At 42.6% G+C, this 20275-nt stretch overlaps 1 protein-coding gene across 1 annotated transcript in view; it reads left to right on the top strand.

Annotated features, from left to right (window-relative positions):
- The window catches only part of LOC308094349 (disco-interacting protein 2 homolog C-like), a 297759-nt gene that overhangs the window by 137165 nt on the left and 140319 nt on the right, over positions 1–20275 (top strand). The window contains 1 exon segment of the mRNA XM_080440954.1: positions 14882–14953. Coding sequence (XP_080297080.1) covers positions 14882–14953 — 72 coding nt within the window.

Below are 20275 nucleotides of genomic sequence, written 5' to 3'. Positions count from 1 at the left end.
GGTGCCTGCCGTGGCACCCTAGGGTGCCATGACGCAGAATACTTTGTTAATATTTGGAATTCCTCAATATCACTTCAGTGTAACCTCAACTTAGACCTTCTAGACCTAGTATAATGGACCTGAGGCGCACTGTACTTTGTGCATTCTTTTTTGATTCACAGTACACCAAATCTCCTTTCCAAAAATAGCTGATCTAAAAGCTCACAGGTCTGTAAAGGTCATCACACACAGGCGAATATACGCAAAATTCGGACTCGGTCCAAATAAATAAAAGACGCTTTTTTCGCTCCGCGAAACTGACGTGGAAGCTTGCATTGACTTTATAAGGTTTTAAAAAAAAACGTATTATTTGCATGAAAAAATCGCCCCCGGTGTGTAAGGACCTTAACTCTTGAGAGCGTACACGGGTCCATTTGGTTCCATTTGTACAGTCTCAGAGTTCTCAGAGTTATGGGGGTCCTTGAAGTTAAAAACTTTGATAACCACTGATCTAGGAATAAATACAAATTCCACCAATAATTCTTAAAGTGCAGCTACAAGTTAGTAAAAATAATAATGTAAATAATACAGTATAAACCAGTATAGTGCAGCATCAACTGAAACATTCAAAAATACAAAATAATTGATTACTGTAAATGACTGTAATTATTATCGCATGATAAATTACGTGGGACGGGAATGGCATAGACTGGCATACTGGCCGATACCGAAACCAGCATTTCGGGCAGCGTCGGCAGCTTTGGAACAACTCTACTCTCTACCTGTCAGTCAAAAATATCTGCCTCCCGGGGACGGATGGGAGGAATAATATGGGTGGAACTGATTAACCGTGCGAGGCTACGGAGAACGGACAGGAACTAATCTACTTGATACAGTTGTATCGTAAACGACCAAAAACCGTGTCTCCGAGCGACCGCACGTAGTGAGCAGTGAGCTTTTAGATCGGCTATTTTTGGCCAATGTTCCTCCCAGAATAGGGATGCTGGGGTTCAAGTGGTTAAACATCAAGTATAAAGTAATTTTTAAGCTGTCCTCATGGAAACCGATATTCTCGATATTCTCTCACTCATGTTTTCCTCATACAGTACTGTATGAGGAAAACATACCGTAATATGACGTAAATGTTTGGTGCTATAAACTAACAATGTTATTCAGTGATGCCGTGGATGAAAAAGTTATTTACAGGCAAGTTTGAGAACCACTGGGTTAGACATAAAGGTACTGGTAGTGTTGTTGCTCCTGTATCGATTACTGTTCTGCCCGTGCATTCTTTGATGAACTATACAGCTAGCTCGCTGCTTGACGTTGATATCTTCCAGAATTGGAAGTTACTTGGGAGACTGTTTGACTAACAGCTTAAACCCTGATGTATAGGAATCCTGTCAGACTGCTCTCAAGCCCTCCTGTGTATCCGTGTGCTCTGAGTTGTATAAACTTCGCAGAGCTGAAACTGTCGTGGTTTGACGTTGGTGAGTCATCTCATGACGGGGCTGAGAATGAGCCCAGTTCACAACGCAGCTGATTTTCTGACAGTTTGTGTTGACGTTGAGTAGAAACAAAAACATTCATTGCTGACGGTGATTAAATGTACACAACTCAGACTTTTCCTTAACCCATTAACTCTTTGACTGCGGACGACGCGATAACGCGTCAAGTGCTACTTTGTCCAGTTGGCCGTCGACGCGCTCGACGCGCTGGACGCGCGTTCATTGTTTAATCTCTGATTGCGCTATGCTGCTTAATATTCAATGTTATTCTCGAGTTCTACTTACTTCACGGACATCTGCATCCGGTTTCATGGCCTGGATTCCGTTTCCGGTTTTTGATTTTTTTCCCCAGTCATTTTCGTCCAAAATAGGTAAATAAACGATTTTTCACACGGTATAACGGACAAACGGACAGCTTCTCTTCTATAATCTATGGTCTGGGTGACGATCAGTCATCGCCGTCGTATATCACAACGTAATTTTCGCTGATCAAAACAATCTGGGTGACGTCACATCCGTTTTCATGTTTTTCCTTGTCTAATCTATGAAGAAGGGTGAGAGAGACCCAACGACATGATCACGCTGTCATGTGCTGCTCTCTGCTGGCGGATTTGTGCTGGGTCTTTACATTATGTGTCCTTAAATTATTTTCATGAGAAAAATTCAAAATATAAAAATAAAAAAACACGAAAATTGCTGGCACTGGGGGAGTACTTTATGAAAATACTCTGGCAGTCAAAGAGTTAAGACCATTAAGATTTCTTCGGCTATTAAAGAATAGCAGATATACAAGCTCGTAGCGCGGCACTCGTTCCTTAACCCATTAAGACCATTAAGATTTCTTTGGCTATTCAAAAATAGCAGATATACAAGCTCGTACGCGCGGCACTCTGCTACTTTTGAAATATCGTGAAAATATGTGCAAATCTTTGAATATATGTATTTTCAAAGCGAACATTTGTAACTCAAATATTTGCTTCTAGGGGTCCCTGGAACTAAATATTGTACAAATTTTCGCTTTAAAAATATATATATTCAAAGACTTTTTTACAATAAAAGAAAATTAATAGCAGATCTACAAGCTCATTTGCGCGGCACTCGCTGCCGCACTATGAACTTGTATATCCGCTATTTTTTGAATAGCCAAAGAAATCTGAAAATGCGTTCCCGGTCTTAAAGGGTTAATCAAATCGCAACGTACGTACCTCTTTGAGTGTACAGTATACGTGTAAAAATGTGTTTACATATGAATACACAGACAGACAGACAGACAGACAGACAGACAGACAGACAGACAGACAGACAGACAGACAGACAGACAGACAGACAGACAGACAGACAGACAGACAGACGCATGCACGCACACACAAACAATTAAAGGGATACTTCACTTTCACATAAAATAAACATTTAAAAAATATATTAAAAATAAATGAAAAAAGTCATGGAAAAATCACGGCCCCCTCACGCATTAGAGTGTCCTACTAATGTGTGAGGGGGCCTTTATTTTGCCATAACTTCTTTCATTTTTTTTTTTTTTTTTTTTTAATTATTTTATGTGAAAGTGAAGTATCCCTTTAACTCTAAGAAGATAGTATCACAAGAAGTTATAGATTGATACAAAGTCTCATCTGTTTTGTACACTCTTATCAACTGTACATAATACATGCAGTGGGTCTGAACACAGTATGTTCAGAACATGTACTGAATGACATTGGTTCTCTAAGTGGAGTCCGGGGACCCCCAGGGGTCCTTGGGGTGGTACCAGGGGGTCCCCAGCAAAATGTGTTAATATAGCGTCACAATCATTTTAACCTTTTATACTTTGGCTATTCAAAAATAGCAGATATACAAGCTCATAGCGCGGCACCGAGTGAGCTTGTAGATCTGCTATTTTAGAGAAATCGTGAAAATGTGTGCAAATCTTTGAAAATATATATTTTCAAACGAACATTTGTAACTCAAATCTTTGCTTCCGGGGGTCCCTGGAACAACATATTTGAGATGGGGGTCCGCGGCCAAATACATATCATTTTGGGGGTTCTTGACATTTTGAGAACCACTGCTGTATGATGTGTACAGTTTTAGTAAAGTACAGCATTGCTTATTACAGTATGTGTGATGATCACAGTGTCCATCCATGTGACTCATGCACAGATACAGATACAGTAACATGTGAAGAGACCAGGGCAGTGATCGGTCTGTAAGCCTGTATATAAGTGAGGACACCGGTTGGGGTTTTCTGTTGACATCCTGAGTCAGCGTGTTGCTGATACAAACACCTGCAGCTTCCCAGTATTATACACAGAATGATGTCACCCACAAACCTGCACGCAGTGCAATCCTCTGTCTCTGTGTGTGTGTGTGTGTGTTTACATTGTCTGCAATTCTTGGGAAGTCTGTAGGCGTTTCCTTGTGTGTGTGTGTGCGTGCGTGTGCGCGCATGCACGCACACGTGACTTTTCCCTCTCCATTGTCAATGTTTCAATGCAGATACATACATATCGGAAACATCTTTTCAGGGGCTCTTGAGGGAATTGAACTCACAACTCTCTTGTCACACCACAACACCTGAACTGGAGACTTCCAGGCCGACTACAATAGGCTCTGTACATAAATGTAAGTCCCAGCCTTCCCAGAGGGTGGCTTACCCCCCATATCCTGTTCCGGTTCAGTTTCCCATAGCTTTGCTTGATTGGAGATACATATGGCACCTTTGATATGTATTTCTGGTTAAGCTGCGGAAAAGAGAGAGAGAGAGAGAGGGGGAGGGGGGGTTGGGTGTTGTTTACAGAGGCCCTCAGTTCCTAAAATGGAAACCAAGCTAGTTATATTGTTTCCACATCCCCCCCACACACACACACGCACACGCACACGCACTCTCACACGCACACGCACTCTCACACGCACACGCACACACACATGCACGCACGCACGCACGCGCGGGAGCGGTACAAGAGAAGGGCATGCAAGAGAGACAGAGAGAGATGGATGGAAGGAGACAGAAAGGAAGCGTGTGTGTGTGTGCTGACTGCTGAGGTAGATAGACTGAGACAGACTAAGAGGGAAAGACAATGGTCAGACAGAGAGAAAGAGGGTGAGAGACAGACAGACAGACAGACAGATAGACAGATAGATAGAGATGGACGGATGGAGAGAAAGCGGGTGATAGACCAGGGAGACCTAGGCAGAGAGAGAGATGGATGGACGGACAGACAGACAGAGAGAAAAAGGGTGAGAGAGCATCATATTTAGTCTCATGGTACCCTTGGTAGCCATGGCAGCATCAGCCAAACATTCCCTAGACATCATCTCTCTCTCTCTCTCTCTCTCTTTCTCTCTCTCTCTTCTAACTTTTGAACTATTTCGTTTTTTTTTGCCAATTCTCCCATGTGTGTGTTCTCCTCCATGGTCCTAGGCAGGGTGCAGACTACATGTCTCCTTCCATACACACGTAGAGTTGCCATCCTCTTCTGGTCACCTGACAGTGAGGAGTTTCACAGGGAAGGCGTGATGGGTGCCACAGAACATTGCTATCACCCAGGTCTGCTCCTTGCTTAAACCCCGATGTATAGGAATCCTATGTCTTCTAAATCCTAACAGTTTCCTGAAAACCGTTATGTTGCTATAATATCAGTGGTGCTCAAACTCATTGAGTGTCATGAAACCCCATGTCACGAAACCCCAAAATGATATGTACACTATTTGGTCGCGGACCCTAATCTCTAAATATGTTGTTCCAGGGGACCCCCCAGAAGCAAAGAATTGAGTAGAAAATGTTTGCTTTAAAAAAATATATATATATTCAAAGATTTGTGCAAACATTTTCAAGATTTAAAATAGTGCCGCACTATGAGCTTGTATATCTGCTATTTTTGAATAGCCAAAGTATAAAATAATGGTTATAGCTCAAATCTAAAATGACACAGATGCGTTCTTGGATTGAATGGGAGATTGTCCTCAGTCTCCAGCAGAGTGAAGTGTTCAGACACTGACTTGATTCTTCCTTGATGTCCAGCACCTGGCCTAAATACAGGCGTGGGATGTGCACACAACCTTCTCTTTGAACAGACACTGACTTGAGTCATCAGTGAGTCTAGCCAGACCAACCTGTATGAGTTGCTGTAGTGCAGCGGACAGAGAAGATTGGCCCTCTGCATGCCCGGCTTCCCACCAATGAACACAAATGAATTGTGTTTGTGTTTCAATAAAGGAGAGATCGAGTTGATGCGAAACAAACTGTTTTATTGAATAAAAGGCCAGGTGGAGGAATTGAACCCTGGAGTCTCTCCATGGCGGCGGACAAGAACTTCACCTTCTGCGCCACCCATATACCTCTGTCTCGGTCTCTCTCTCTCTCTTTCTGTCTCTCTCATTCAGTCATACAGTACCCTCTCTCTCTCTCTCTCTCTCTCTCTCCCTCTCTCTCGCTTATTCAGTTACCGGTATACTCTGTTTCTCATCATCTTTGTCCATATTTCCCCTCTCCATCTGTCTAACTTCCACTCCCCTCTCTGTCCCTCAATCGCTTTCTCTCTCCTTCCCTCCCACATTCCCCCATCTCTCTCTCTCTCTCTCTCTCTCTCTCTCTCTCTCTCTCTCTCTCTCTCTCTCTCCTCCATGTGTTGCAGTGTGAAGGCCTTCAGCACTGAGTGCTTATGCACCAGAATGGCCAGCTAGACGTCATCAGATTGATGTAGCATTAGAGTGCAGTCTGTTCTCCTGTTGCCGTGCCAAAGAAACCACTTGACCTTTACAATTGTTGCAGTTTCTTTTCCTTTTTCTGCTCCTCAGAGACCGAGAGCGACAATTTTGGGAGCTTCATTAGAAAGCGAGATGTGTGTGCCATTACAAAAAAATAGACTAAAATGTGAACGGTAGCAAAGGACCACCTCATATTAAGGTACTTTTCTAACGGATAATAGGCAATTTGAAGTTCTTTGATGTCTCAAGATAACGCTTTTACAATGTGTAAAGGCTTTCCTGAAACAGTATTTTCTACCAGTGGCGTACCCCGTAGTGCTACATTAGCACTTTACAGTATCTACTCCACGGGTCTTCAACAGGGGGTCCAGGACCCCTAGGTTCCTCAGACTTACTTCAGGGAGTATACCACCAAGTCATTGTGTGATACGAACCTTTTTCTTTTTTGTTTAACATTTTACATTGTCGCGCTGCGACGCGTTGTGGGCTTGTAGATCGGCTATTTTCGGCGAAGAGCCGAGAAAAGGGACCAGACCATTTCATAAAATACATGAGTCCAACATATTAACAGAAAAGATAATGTGTGAACAAACCGATGACAGTGCTGTCATGTCTATGAAATTACAGTATCTATGAAATCTATGTAAACAGTTTAACCCATTAAGACCTGGAACGCATCTGTGTCATTTTTAGATTTCTTTGGCTATTCAAAAATAGCAGATCTACAAGCTCATAGCGCGGCACCGAGTGCCGCGCTATGAGCTTGTAGATCTGCTATTTTTGAAAAATCGTAAAAATGTGTGCAACTCTTTGAATATATATTTTTTAAGCGAACATTTGTAACTCAAATCTTTGCTTCAGGGGGGGTCCCTGGAACAACATATTTTGAGATGGCCAAATACATGTCATTTTGGGGGTCCTTGACATGAAAAGGTTTGAGAACCACTGATATAGCATAGTTTTTTTTCAAAGAACTGTCTTAATGGGTTAATCTGCAACACAATTTTATACAATATGTAGTGGGGGGTCCCTGCTTCATCTCTCTCTCTCAGCTAAGGAGACCTCGGTCTGAGAAACATTGAAGACCCCCTGCTTTAATAGTATCTACTCGGCCCCCTAAAAGCCGCATAGCCAAGTGACTCCAATCCCAAGTCTCTCCTTTCGGTCCATCAGGCGTCTGTCAACGTGACGGACCCGGGCGCGAACCGCTTTATATAGCTGCCGTTACCCACAATGCAACAGCACAAGGTCAGTGCTCTGCGGCTACAGAAGAACATGCATTTTACATATCTGCACTCTCTCCTCCCTTTTAACCAACAGGTCTAGCGGAGCAACTTAACTCGTTCAGTCCTGGAACGCATCTCTGTCATTTTAGATTTCTTTGGCTATACAATAAATAGCAGATCTACAAACTCCTATGAGCTTGTAGATCTGCTATTTTTGGAAAATGTTTGCAAATGTATGTATTGTATTGTATGTATTTTTTTAAAGCGAACATTTGTAAAATATTTTGTTCCTTCCAGGGACCCCCAGAAGCAAAGACTTGAGTTACAAATGTTCGCTTTAAAAAATAGCTTTTCAAAGATTTGCACACATTTTCACGATTTATTTTCAAAAATAGCAGATCTACAAGCTCATAGCGCGGCACTCGGTGCCGCGCTATGAGCTTGTATATCTGCTATTTTCGAATAGCCCAAAGAAATCTAAAGTGACACAGATATGCGTTCCCGGGTTGAATGGCTTAAAAGCCGACCAGCTTGACGTCAATTGCAGAAATGCGCCGGGGTGCCTGGCGTGCGATATATAGCCCCACACATATTGTGAATAATTCATGCTGCGAAGCAGCCCCTCGTACAGTACTGTTATATCAGCGAGCGTCATGCACCGTCTACTGCATACATATTTCAGTGCGGAGGACTTGAACTCTCCAACAGCAAACTGTAACTCTGGTATGAATAGCTGAAAAGGGATTTGTTTGAGGTCGTTGCTTTTTATCGCCCGCAGCCTGGTGTAAAATAATGAAGGGCTGTCCTGCGTATTGTCACGTATTTTTAGCCACTTAAAAAACAGACATTTTTGAAAATGTTTGACCACTTGGACCTTATCAAATAAAACAGACCTGAGTCGCACTGTACTTGGTGTCGTTTTACATCAAATGTCTTCGCCAAAACGCGTTGTGGTCTTGTAGATCGGCTATTTTTGGCGAATATCCCCCACCCCAGAATAGGGATACTGGGGTTCAAGTGGTTAAAATGTATTTTTTTAATAGAAAATGTAAAAAATGAGTTAAGAATAATGAATACAGGGACACCAGGTTGAAGGTGGTTGAACCAGCTAGTTTCAGCCGGTTATTCTGAAGCACCCAAAGGCCTTCTGCTCACAGTGAAAACGGTCTTTTTTCTTCTTTCCCATGACGGTGCTGCTAAAGTTCACTGTTTCTCACTGTAGCCATTAATTCCTCATTGAGGCATGTTTGGTTTAAAACGCAAGCTGGGCTCTTGGATTATTTGTAGTACGTCATGGCATGAACACTCGTGTCCATATTTCTGGTCTGGTGACATTTGAAGGTTACTGCACTCACTGGCTTTGCACTGATGGGACTCGCGAGCCCAAGTCTTAACCACCTAAGCCCTGTTTTATACTTCATCGTACAATGGTGTTGCACAGAGAAAATAGACGATCTACATGCTCACAGATGCATTTTTTTTTTACAATTCTTTTTTTTTTTTTTTTTGAAATTCTGAAATTGAAATTCTGCATCTAATGACAATGCAACATGCAACATTTTATTTTACATTTAAGGACAAATTAGTGAAGACTTCAGCTGTAGGTGAGGGGTCCAATGTATTTGATGTTAAGCCGGACGCTCTTGATTGTCAAAGTGGGCACTGGGCAGTGTTTGTATGAAACTGTATGTATCCATGCCAAGTTGACCACAGGGTAAGTTAGAGGTTCACTGCATTTAAGGAAGGACATCTGTAATTGTATTGCCTGTGTGCGTGTGCGCGTGTGTGTGTGCGTGGTGTGTGTGTGTGTGTGTGTGTGTGTGTGTGTGTGTGTGTGCGCGCGTGTGTGCGCATGCGTGTGTCTGTGTCTTACTGTGGTCTCCTACAACTGGCCTGACCCTGAGAGGTCTATTTCTAGACTGACGTGCCTGACTGTAGTGAGGCCATGTGGAAACTCACCACAGAGAGAGAGAGCGAGGGAGAGACAGACAGACAGAGAGAGAGAGAGAGAGAGATGGGGATAGAGACAGTAATAGAAAAAAGAAAGAAAATGAAAGGGAAAGAGATAATAAAACAGAGAACACAGAGATGGACAGTGAGAATGATAGACATACTATGAGACAGAAGGGGGGTAGGGGGGGGTGAAAAGGCTGTGACTCATCCATCCTCTGCTCTATTTAAAGACCAGCATCACCCCATCGTCTTCATCGTGTGAGTCTCCTCTTCCTCACCTCACCCCAGGACAGAGGTGCAACTGTCTCCACACATTAGGCGACAGGTGCTACAGTACCTTATGGTCATGCACAGGGCATACACACACACACACACACACACACACACACACACACACACACACACACACACACACACACACACACACACACACACACACACACACACACACACACACACACACACACACACACACACACACAGTATTACATACACACTCACATGACCTGCGTCATCGTTCACATCGTGGTTAAAATCCAGGCTTAGTCTTTGGGGTTGCATATCCTCTCCTCCCTCCCTGGGGTTAGTTTTAGAACAAGCTCAAAGTATCCTGGTTTTCAAAGAGATGTGGTTTATAGGTAGGACAGATGGCAGGGCTGAGCCATATGACTTCAAATCAATATCACCATTATTTCAAACTTTTGCCTTGATTAGGATTATTATAAATGAAAAAGCAGCAAAATCTTTGCACGCCACTAGGGGTGTGCCGATATATCGTCCCGCGATATATCGCGATACGTTTTCGTGACGATATGTATCGTTTTGGAAGAAAAAACATTTCGTTTTGAAAAAAAAAATGCAAACAGCCCAGAGGTGAAAAGGGTGACAACATGTTTTTTTTTTCCGGGTCAGGTGTCACACTATTGCCCTATTTGGATTCAAAACGGCTATTGTAGCTGAAAAGCTACAAGTTTGCATGTCTGAATAATGCAAAACAGAAATATTTGTTTTCATTTGCTCCCCCCCCCCCCATATATTTTCATAATAAAAAAGTGCCATATATCGTATCGTATCGATGTCGTGAGCCCAATATCGTATCGTTTCATGAAATTAGTGTATCGGCACACCCCTACACGCCACCATTGTATAACAAAGTATAATACAGGGCTAAGTGGCTAATGAGATTAATTGATTTAGTCGATGAAAAGACTAACAACCTAAACAGCTTCTCGATTATACGATTAGCCTACATGAGCAGGATTACGACCATTGGTTCTAAATGTCGGTTTGAAATACACAGTATATTTCGGGTTATAATTGCCCGGGCCCTAACACAGCTTAGCCTCAGGTCTGTCCCGTTGTGTGGCCACAGCAGTTTCCTCTCTATGGAGAAAGCATGTCTGCAGAGTTATATTATGTGACTAACGAGTAATGAGCGCTCTATGCTAACTCACCAGGACAGACTGGAGAACAGTCAGCATCACTGTGTTAGCGTTCCACCGGGAGTGGCCCACTGAATTCATCTACATTAACCACTTGAACCCTAGCATCCATAATCCATTCACAGAAAATAGCAAGCTCACAACAACACGTTGCAAGCTTGTAGATCAGGGATTTTTTTTCCCGCGAAGAGATTTGGTGTAGAGAAGTGGTTCTCAAACTTTTTTTTATTTCAAGGACCCCCATGACTCCGAGGGTGTTTGATGGAACCAAATGTACACCCTCAGAGTTCTGCTTGACTGACTGTATAGAGCTACAGCATACTGACTGTCTTTAGTGGGTGTGTCTGACTGACAGGACGATATGCAGGAGAGATCTGTCTGACTCTCCTTGGCAACGTTTGCTTTTAGCGTAGGCAGTCATTCACTCCTCTCTCTGACAACCCTTTTAAACGCTTTCAATCTGACTTGTCTATTTTTGGTCTGTCATTATAGGTGAAACGTTTTTAAAGAGTGTGTGTGTGTGTGTGTGTTTGTGTGTGTGTTTGTGTGTGTGAGAATGAGTGAGAGATGGTCCTTTTCCTCACATTTCTCCTTTTCCTGTGATGTCTTACTTTCCTCCTCTGCTTTCTCTCCCTCTCCTGTCCTTCAGACCAATAAAGCCTCTGCCAGGCAGACAGGCAGCATTAAAAAGACTTGGACACACACACACACACACACACACACACACACACACACACACACACACACACACACACACACACACACACACACACACACACACACACAAACTTCCTGCCTCCTGTATGTAAATCTCCAATTAATACACTCATGTTCCCCTGTGAATACGTCTCTCTCTCTCTCTCACGTTCTCCTTCCTTCTCTCTGATGCTGTCACCCGTCTCCACTCTTCAGCTCTCTTTCTCATCTTTCTCTTTTTCTCTTTCTCTGTGTAATCCCACCCTCATCTCCTCTCCACTGTTCTGTTCTGTCCCTTCCTCTCCTCTCCTCTCCTCTCCTCTCCTCTCCTCTCCTCTCCTCTCATTACCTGTTTGATAGGCAGCCTCTGATAGTTAATCTTGCCAGACAGCTGGGGCTCGGGGCTCCATCAATCACTGTCTCGCTCTAAACCCCACTGCCACACGATGCCGCCTGGCATCGCCTCCTCCTCTGGGTTTGATCCCGTTTAATTTGGGGTGAAGGAATATGCTCACGTTAGCTCCATTATCTACCTCTTTCACGCTCTCTTCCCCTGGCTTTTGTGCTTTTCTGCCTTTTTGACGTTTTCTCCCCCGCCGGGGGTTGCTCGCTACGGTGCTTGACGTAGCGCGACGCTCTGTAAACTCCATTACCCACAATCCCCATCTCTGTTGATTTCATGCTCACTACCCCCAGGCTTTATTTGTCTCCTGTTGGGTTTTGGAGGGAGAGAGTGAGAGAATATGTAGGTAATACTCGAGGCACCATGCTCTACCAGTTTCATTACCCATGATGCAGCTGTCTTCAGGTTCCTTCCTCGCTCCCTCTAATATTTAAAATAAATGTCGTCTCTGTCGGGTGGAAACCTCATATTATGTCCAAAAACTGTTACTTTTCAGGACTGAAATTCTAAATAGCAACAAAGTAGCAGATCTACAAGCTCAGTCGGGCGTTAAATTACGAAAAAAAAACACTAAAAGTTAAAATATGGAGATAAAAGGTTTCTGCCCGACAGCAACGATATAGTTTTTGGAGTGGATTAGTGAAAGAATATGCTTGCGTTGGTAGCATCACCACCACACACACCACAAACTCCATTACCCACAATTCTCAGTCGTTGGATTAGTGTTAAGAGATACATAATGATGAGAACAATAGGCAGCACCACGCCTGACAAACTCCATTACGCCCGACGCCTTTTTTCTCCCTGTGTTTTTTGTCTCTTCGTTCGGACTGGGGTGAATAAACACGCTGATGGGAGACTTGAGGTAACTTCACGCTCCATAAAGTCTATTACCCAGCGATCCCTCTGTTCCCTGCTTCCTGACTCACCTCTAGGTTTTTGGTTCTCTCGTTCCACAGAATGTGCTGATGTTACTTTAAGGTAGAGAGGAGCTTAATATAGCTCTCCTGGGGAAGATAGCTCAGCAAGTTTCTATGGGAGTCACTGCACACAGTGGGAGGTGAATTCAAGCACGCACACGCAATATTCTAGGCCCTATATGTGCGTGCATGCTTTCACGCACGCACACACGACACACGCACGCGTACACGCATACAATGGTGGAAAGTAACTAGGTACATTTTTGAGGTAGTACAATTTTGAGTAACTTTAGTTACTAGTTACTTTGCCGATTTTGATTATTATTACAAAACATGCGTTACCCACTTCAGCCCTATATCCATTTCGGCCATTTGAAAATAGCCGATCGACAAGCTCTCAACGCATTGTGAGCTTGTAGATCGACTATTTTCAAAAGATCCTTATACATTTTATAGGCTACATTAGAAAACTTGCATAATGAGTACTTTTACTTTTGTACTTTTAAGTATATTTTGATACGAATACCTTTGTACTTTAACTCAAGTAAATTTTATATTCCGGACTTTTACTTGTAACAGAGTATTTCTGCATTAGTATTGATACTTTTACTTACTGTAAGTAAACAAGACCAGGAGACCTGGTTCTGCCAGACCCAGAATGAAGTCCTAGTATGTACTGTAACACACCTACAAACCACTTTATAATACTTGTGACATAATAATGATGTCATGAATAGTTCGTGACGAAAGGGGACGAAAGGGGGACAGACTTTTTTGGCTGGGGCCGGGGGACAAAGTGAAAGACTTTTTTGGCTGGGGCCGGAGGACAAATTGACCATGCCCATGTATGGACGAAACAGGTACAAAGCCTCATGTAAGCCCGACCCCTTGGGTCTGGCAAAACAAATAGTACTTTTTCCACCACTCTGCGCGCGCGCGCACACACACACACACACACACACACACACACACACACACACACACACACACACACACACGCTCGAGGTGCACCATCTGTTCTCGTTGGACTGTATAAAAGGAGCTAGCGTGGCGCGATAAACGGCTAAACAGCCTTAGCCACTGGTTGCCCTCATGTGCTGATGTCATAGATAGCAGGCTCTTTGAAGAGCGTCCATATACCGTAGTTAAAGGTTATTATTACAACCTTATCGTCGTCAACTATGCCTGCTGTTTTCCATTGTTTTCATTGATTAGTCGTGGTTCATATAATGTGCTTTGTGTCTTTTCTTGTCTGTTTCAGCGAGGGTTTTTTCCAGCTTGAATAGCTGTTGTTTGACAAACATTATACCTGACATGCTTCTGTTACATAATATAGTTGCTGTCAGGCAAAAAAAAACTCTTATCTCCATATTCTAGCTTTTTGGGTTTTTACCAGCTTGCAAAGCACGCTGGTCTAAGAAGAGTCTAGTCAACACTTTCTCGACACGTTTTCATCATTGGCTGTCCTTTAAGCCAATGGGGATACTTTCCCATACTCTGAACGGGCGGTCTCGTCCTCCCAAGCTATGGTACTAGACACGCCTCTCGCCTCGATGGCAGTATTGCCAGATTCTGCGAGAGAAATAAGTAACAGGTCTTAGCCAATGGGGAGCCACTAGCAGTGTTGCCAGATTCTGCGAGACAAATCAGAGAAAACAGAAAGGAAGCTGGTATACATGACTGAGTCATGTCTTGTTTCATAAATTAACGCCCTTCTTGATCACACGAAAGCGTCACACGAAAGCATCAAAAGTAGCAGATCCACAATTCGCGCCACACTTCGAGCTTGTAGATCTGCTACTTTTGCTACTTTTGAATTAGAATCCTAAAAGGTAACAGTTTTGGTTCATATGAGATTTCCATCCGACAGAGACGATATATAAGTCCTTTCTAGCGCTATCGTTGCATTATTCTTTTAACATCATGATGTATTCTTTAACAGGGCTTTATAGCCTATCTGTTCTTTTGTCCATTTTCATTAGCTACAGCATACTTTTTTTTTTTGACATTCTCCTAACAGTGTCACTCTTCTTGTCTCTGTGTCCATCAGGTGACATCACACAGAAGGGTTATGAGAAGAAGAGATCAAAGCTGATAGGAGCCTATCTCCCTCAACCTCCAGGTACAGTCACTGTTTAACTCCATTCAATCCGGGAACGCATCTGTGTCATTTTAAGATGTCGGCTATGTTTGGCTATTCAAAAAATAGCAGATCTACAAGCGCCACGCTACGAGCTTGTAGATCTGCTATTTTTTTGAAAAATCTTGAAAATGTTTGCAAATCTTTGAATATATATATTTTTTAAAGCAAACATGTTTAACTCAAATTGAACCACTGATATAGAAACACAAGTTTAAAAAAAAACTTTTAGGATTTAGAAGACATTCGTAGAATCCCCAGAAGTAAGAGGGAGAGGGAGTTACCCCAGTAACCCCACAATGTTGAACCTGAACCACTTCTGATCAGGGAGTGATGGAGGTTTTATGCATAATCGTCTCTGTCGGGTGGAAACCTCATCCTGTCCAAAGCGTTTACTCTTCAGGATTCAAGTTCAGAAATAGCAAAAGTATCAGATCTACAAGCTTCGCGCCACGTTTCGAGCTTGTAGATCTGCTACTTTTGATGCTTTTTGGGTGACGCTGTAGTATGATCGAGTAGGGCGTTAATTTTCCAAAACACAAAAAGTTAGAATATGGACTTAAGAGGTTTTACCACGCCCTGGGATGTAAGTAGCACTGATGGGATTGACAACATAAACATTCTAGATGAGTCCCCGAGTTTGTTTCCCGTTTGCAGTGTTTGTGAATATCAGTAGCTGAGAGGAAATAAACTTGAACCCTAAGCTGTTCCCTCTAGTACAGGGGTCTTCAACGTTTTTCAGGCCAAGGACCCCTTAGCTGAGAGAGAGAGAGATGAAGCAGGGACCCCCACTACATATTGTATTCATGTTAAATGTGTGTTTTCAGACATCTAACCACTTAAACCTTCAATACTTTGTAAAGTTGACCGCTGGCTCTGTACTTGGTCTGCTCTTTTTCCCTCTACCCCAAACCTCTTTGCCGAACATAGCAGATCTACAAGCTTGTAGATCTGCTATGTTTGGCTAATGTTCCCCTCAGAATAGAGATGCTAGGGTTCAAGTGGTTAGTGTAAAAAAAAGTCCCCATCACACAAAGATTTGACGGCCCCCCTGTAGTTACTCTGAGGACCCCCTAGGGGTCCCGGACCCCTCCTGTTGAAGACCCCTGCTCTAGTAGCAGCAATGCAATTCCAACGACAACGTCTTGGCCTACTGACCAAAAAACAGCTGACCGGATGTGTCCAAGGGTTTTGGCTTGTCTCCTAGCAACATGTTGTGTTGGGATGGAACTGTTTTTAAAATTGTATTTATAATATCCCACACTGGCCTTCCACTGTACATCTCCTATTAGGCCTATACAGATATCGTCGCTGTCCGGCAGAAACCAGCTAACTCCATATAGACGCTTTTGCATTTTTTTCCATTAATCAGGGCCATTGAATACCCTTTACGTCTGTGTGTTGGTAAAAAAAAAATTGAACCAATGAAAAGCATTAAAAAGGCGCTTCTGACAAAACCAGCTAACTCCAATGGATCCTCAAACTTTCTGCTAAACCAGCTCCACCGGAGTTAGCTGGCTGGTTTTGCTGACTCCAGGCTCCACCCCCTTTTGACCTCCAACCTCATTGTGAGCTTGGAGGTCCATAGAGCGTCGCAGTTCCCGCCCACTTCCTGTTTTTTTTGGTGCCGGAAGAAAAAACTCAATGCATTTTTCCATTGACATTTCCAAAAATATTTATATCTATTAATTTAAGCCTCGAATCAAGCCATCACGAGATGACATGAATCATGACCATAAACGTTTGATTCTGTGACTTTTTTTTTTGTTGAAAACGGCAAAACAAAGGGTATTTATTAAATATAGTATATCATATAATTAAATATAAAATAAAAAAAAATCACAGAAAAAAAACGTTTTATGGTCATGATTCATGTCATCTCGTGATGGCTTGATTCGAGGCTTAAATTAATAGATATAAATATTTTTGGAAATGTCAATGGAAAAATGCATTGAGTTTTTTCTTCCGGCACCAAAAAAAACAGGAAGTGGGCGGGAACTGCGACGCTCTATTCAGCTGTTCTTATCAATGATGAACAAAACCTCCTAACTCCACTTTTTTTCATTTCCTGAAAAATGAACATTTTGGAGTTAGCTAGTTTCTGCCGGACAGCAGAGATACTACCATACATGCCTACCAAAGAATCTGCTGTTGTCTGTGACAACACACACACATGGTTTTGATTGCTTAAGGAATGTTTGCGTTATTAGACAGTGAATGGGAGACAGGAAAGAGAGCGAGGGAACAACATGCGCCCACGGGTCATGATGAGCTGCATTTAAACATCAATGTTACTAAATCTGGCTTGTTATTGTTATACTTGTGTTACGTCACTTGTCATTCCAAATGGATCTTTTTTCAAAGTGGGATTTTCACTGGTATTTGTGTCTGATTTGTAAACGTCTGTAAAACGCCAGTCAAGGTGTATACAGTACAGTATAGTGTGTGTCAGAAAGAAAAATACCTGGGCACTTCAGAAGGCTGCACGCATTTATTGTATTTATTGTCACGCTAGTCACGCGCCCGCGACAAAAGCTGGCCTGGTGTCAACTTTTTTCAACGCGAAGCGCAGGTCAATATTTTGACACAGCCGAAGCAGGCGTAGGTTTCCTGCGATTGTCTGTGTGATCACATGAGAAGCGCTGTGCGACCCCCCGCTGTTCCAAGCGAGAACACAGGCATTGTAGCGCCTGTGTTCCACACTTTAATGTTTGTAATGTAAAGGTAGGATGTAGCACATACAGCATGCAGGATGTGAAGTTCTCAGGAGAATGGCAAGCTCATCATTATACACTGAAGACATTCACACAATGGTACTGTAAGGATCATTACCGGAAAGTAAGTGTGTGTGTGTGTGTGTGTGTGTGTGTGTGTGTGTGTGTGTGTGTGTGTGTGTGTGTGTGTGTGTGTGTGTGTGTGTGTGTGTGTGTGTGTGTGTGTGTGTGTGTGTGTGTGTGTGTGTGTGTGTGTGTGTGTGTGTGTGAGGAAGTGCATTATGGGAAGGAATGAGGGGTGTGGGATTGAGACCCTGCTAGGAAGAGTGTGTGTGTGTGTGTTTGTTGAGAAAATGTTTGGTATTCACAGCCTGTCCCTATAGGGGGTCTTCAGCTGGCTCTGGGGGGGATGACACACACTACCAGGCATGCACCCACACACACACTGTACATGTAATAATGTGTGCACTTACACACATCTGTCTCTTTGTCTCTCTCTCTCTCTCTCTCTCACACACGCACACACACACACACACACACACACGCACACGCGCACACCCACACACACACTTCTTGAATGCACATGTGTGCGTTCACATTGGTGCCACGCCCCTTACCACAGAGAAACCTGGACCTCCACAGCTTCCATGTCAGCATTCTTCCTGGAAGCTCCTAGCTGTGTCTTCCCACACAGAGAGACATCCTGACTCACTGCTGAGTTTAACCACTTCAACCCTGTACAGTATATACTGTACTTCACTGACCGGGGAACTCCAGGGGTCTATACTTGGGCCCCTGCTCTTCACCCAAAATAGCCAGTGGTGGAAAAAGTACTGCTTAAGTAAAAGTATCAATTACCATCATGTAGAAATACTGTTACAAGTAAAAGTCCGGAATAAAACATCTACTTGAGTGGAAGTACAAAAGTATTGGCATCAAAATGTACTTAAAGTACTAAAAGTAAAAGTAAGCAGAATGTCCCATTTCAAGTTTTCAAAATGTATACAAATCTTTTGAAAATAGCAGATCTACAAGCTCACAATGCGTTGCATCGCGACGCATGTGAGCTTGTATAACAGACAATGCTCGCACAATGACAGAAGGACATCGACGCTCTTTGGATGCAAAAATATATATCTGTTTGACCCATTTAGACCAGGAAGGAATCTGTGTCATTTTTAGATATCTTTGGGCTATTCAAAAATAGCAGATCTACAAGCTCATTGGTGCCGCGCTATGAGCTTGTAGATCTGCTATTTAATCATGAAAATGTGGGCAAGTAGACTGCTATTTAATCATGAAAATGTGTGCAAGTTTTTGAACATATATTTTTTAAAGCAAACATTTGTAACTCGCTATGAACTTGTATATCTGCTATTTTTGAATAGCAAAATTACATGGATGCGTTCCCTTCCCGTTCTTAATGGGTTGAATTATAATATGATGAAAAAGGTGACATTGTGGAAAAAGTGGACGTTTCGGTCATCAGACCATCATCAGTGCTAATGATGGTCACTATGTCACCTTGTTTCACTTTGTTATTAAACTTTTTTAATGTTTTTGCATCCAAATAGCCTCAACGACCTTCTGTCGCTGTGCAAGCCTTTTCTGTTATTCGTGGACTTTAATGCTAGCCTCGCGCACCTGGCTCTATAGCTTTGGTAAGCTTTGAGTTTGGAGCCCAAAACCGTTCTACTTTATTGTAATTGAATCCTTAGCCCTATGTTGTTGTCTGACATGGTAAGGTGCAGGGAGATTTGAAATAGAGGGCCATCCCTCCTTGAAAGAGAAACGTAAAAGGTTGCAGACCCCTTTAGGTGAAACCACATATCGCTATGAACTAAATCATACTTCATTGTGTGCTTTTTGTTGTTGTTAAGAATCAATTATATACAATAAAGAATAAATTAGGCATTTTTTTTGACCGATTTAAGACCTGGAACGCATGTGTGTAATTTTTTTATTTTAGCTAAAAAGCATTATTTTACACTTTGGCTATTAAAAAATAGCAGATATACAAGCTCATAGCGCCCGCGCTACGAGCTTGTAGATCTGCTATTTTTGAAAAATCGTGAAAATGTGTGCAAATCTTTGAATATATATATTTTTTAAGCAAACATTTATAACTCAAATCTTTGCTTCTGGGGGGTCCCTGGAACAACATATTTTGAGATGGGGGGTCCACGGCCAAATACATTTCATTTTGGGGGTCCTTGACATGAAAACGTTTGAGAACCACTGACATATAGTAACATAAGTTTTTTTCAATAAAAGGATTTCGAAGACATTTTGTAGAATCGGCCTCAGGTCTTAATGGGTTAAGTATGTTGGTATTATCAGAATCCCTATCAGATAGAGAAGTGCTCCCTAAATAATGATGTGTACGAGTGATGCATTTCCTGTTCATATGACCTGTTGACTTCACTTACCTATGAGGCACCGCCCAGCCTGGCTTTACAAAGACCTTCTCAGATAAGTGCCATTGTAAATGCACTGTAGTGATATATTGGCCTGTTTATGCTGTGAACTTGGCTCTCTAATACTGTGATGTGGTCACATGTGATGTGTGTCTCCAGATTAAATCAATCTT

This window comes from Gymnoscopelus braueri, assembly GCF_963280865.1.
Source record: "Gymnoscopelus braueri genome assembly, chromosome: 10".
Taxonomy (NCBI): domain Eukaryota; kingdom Metazoa; phylum Chordata; class Actinopteri; order Myctophiformes; family Myctophidae; genus Gymnoscopelus; species Gymnoscopelus braueri.
The sequence above is the reverse complement of the archived record's forward strand: the minus strand, read 5'-3'. Positions and strand labels throughout refer to the sequence as shown.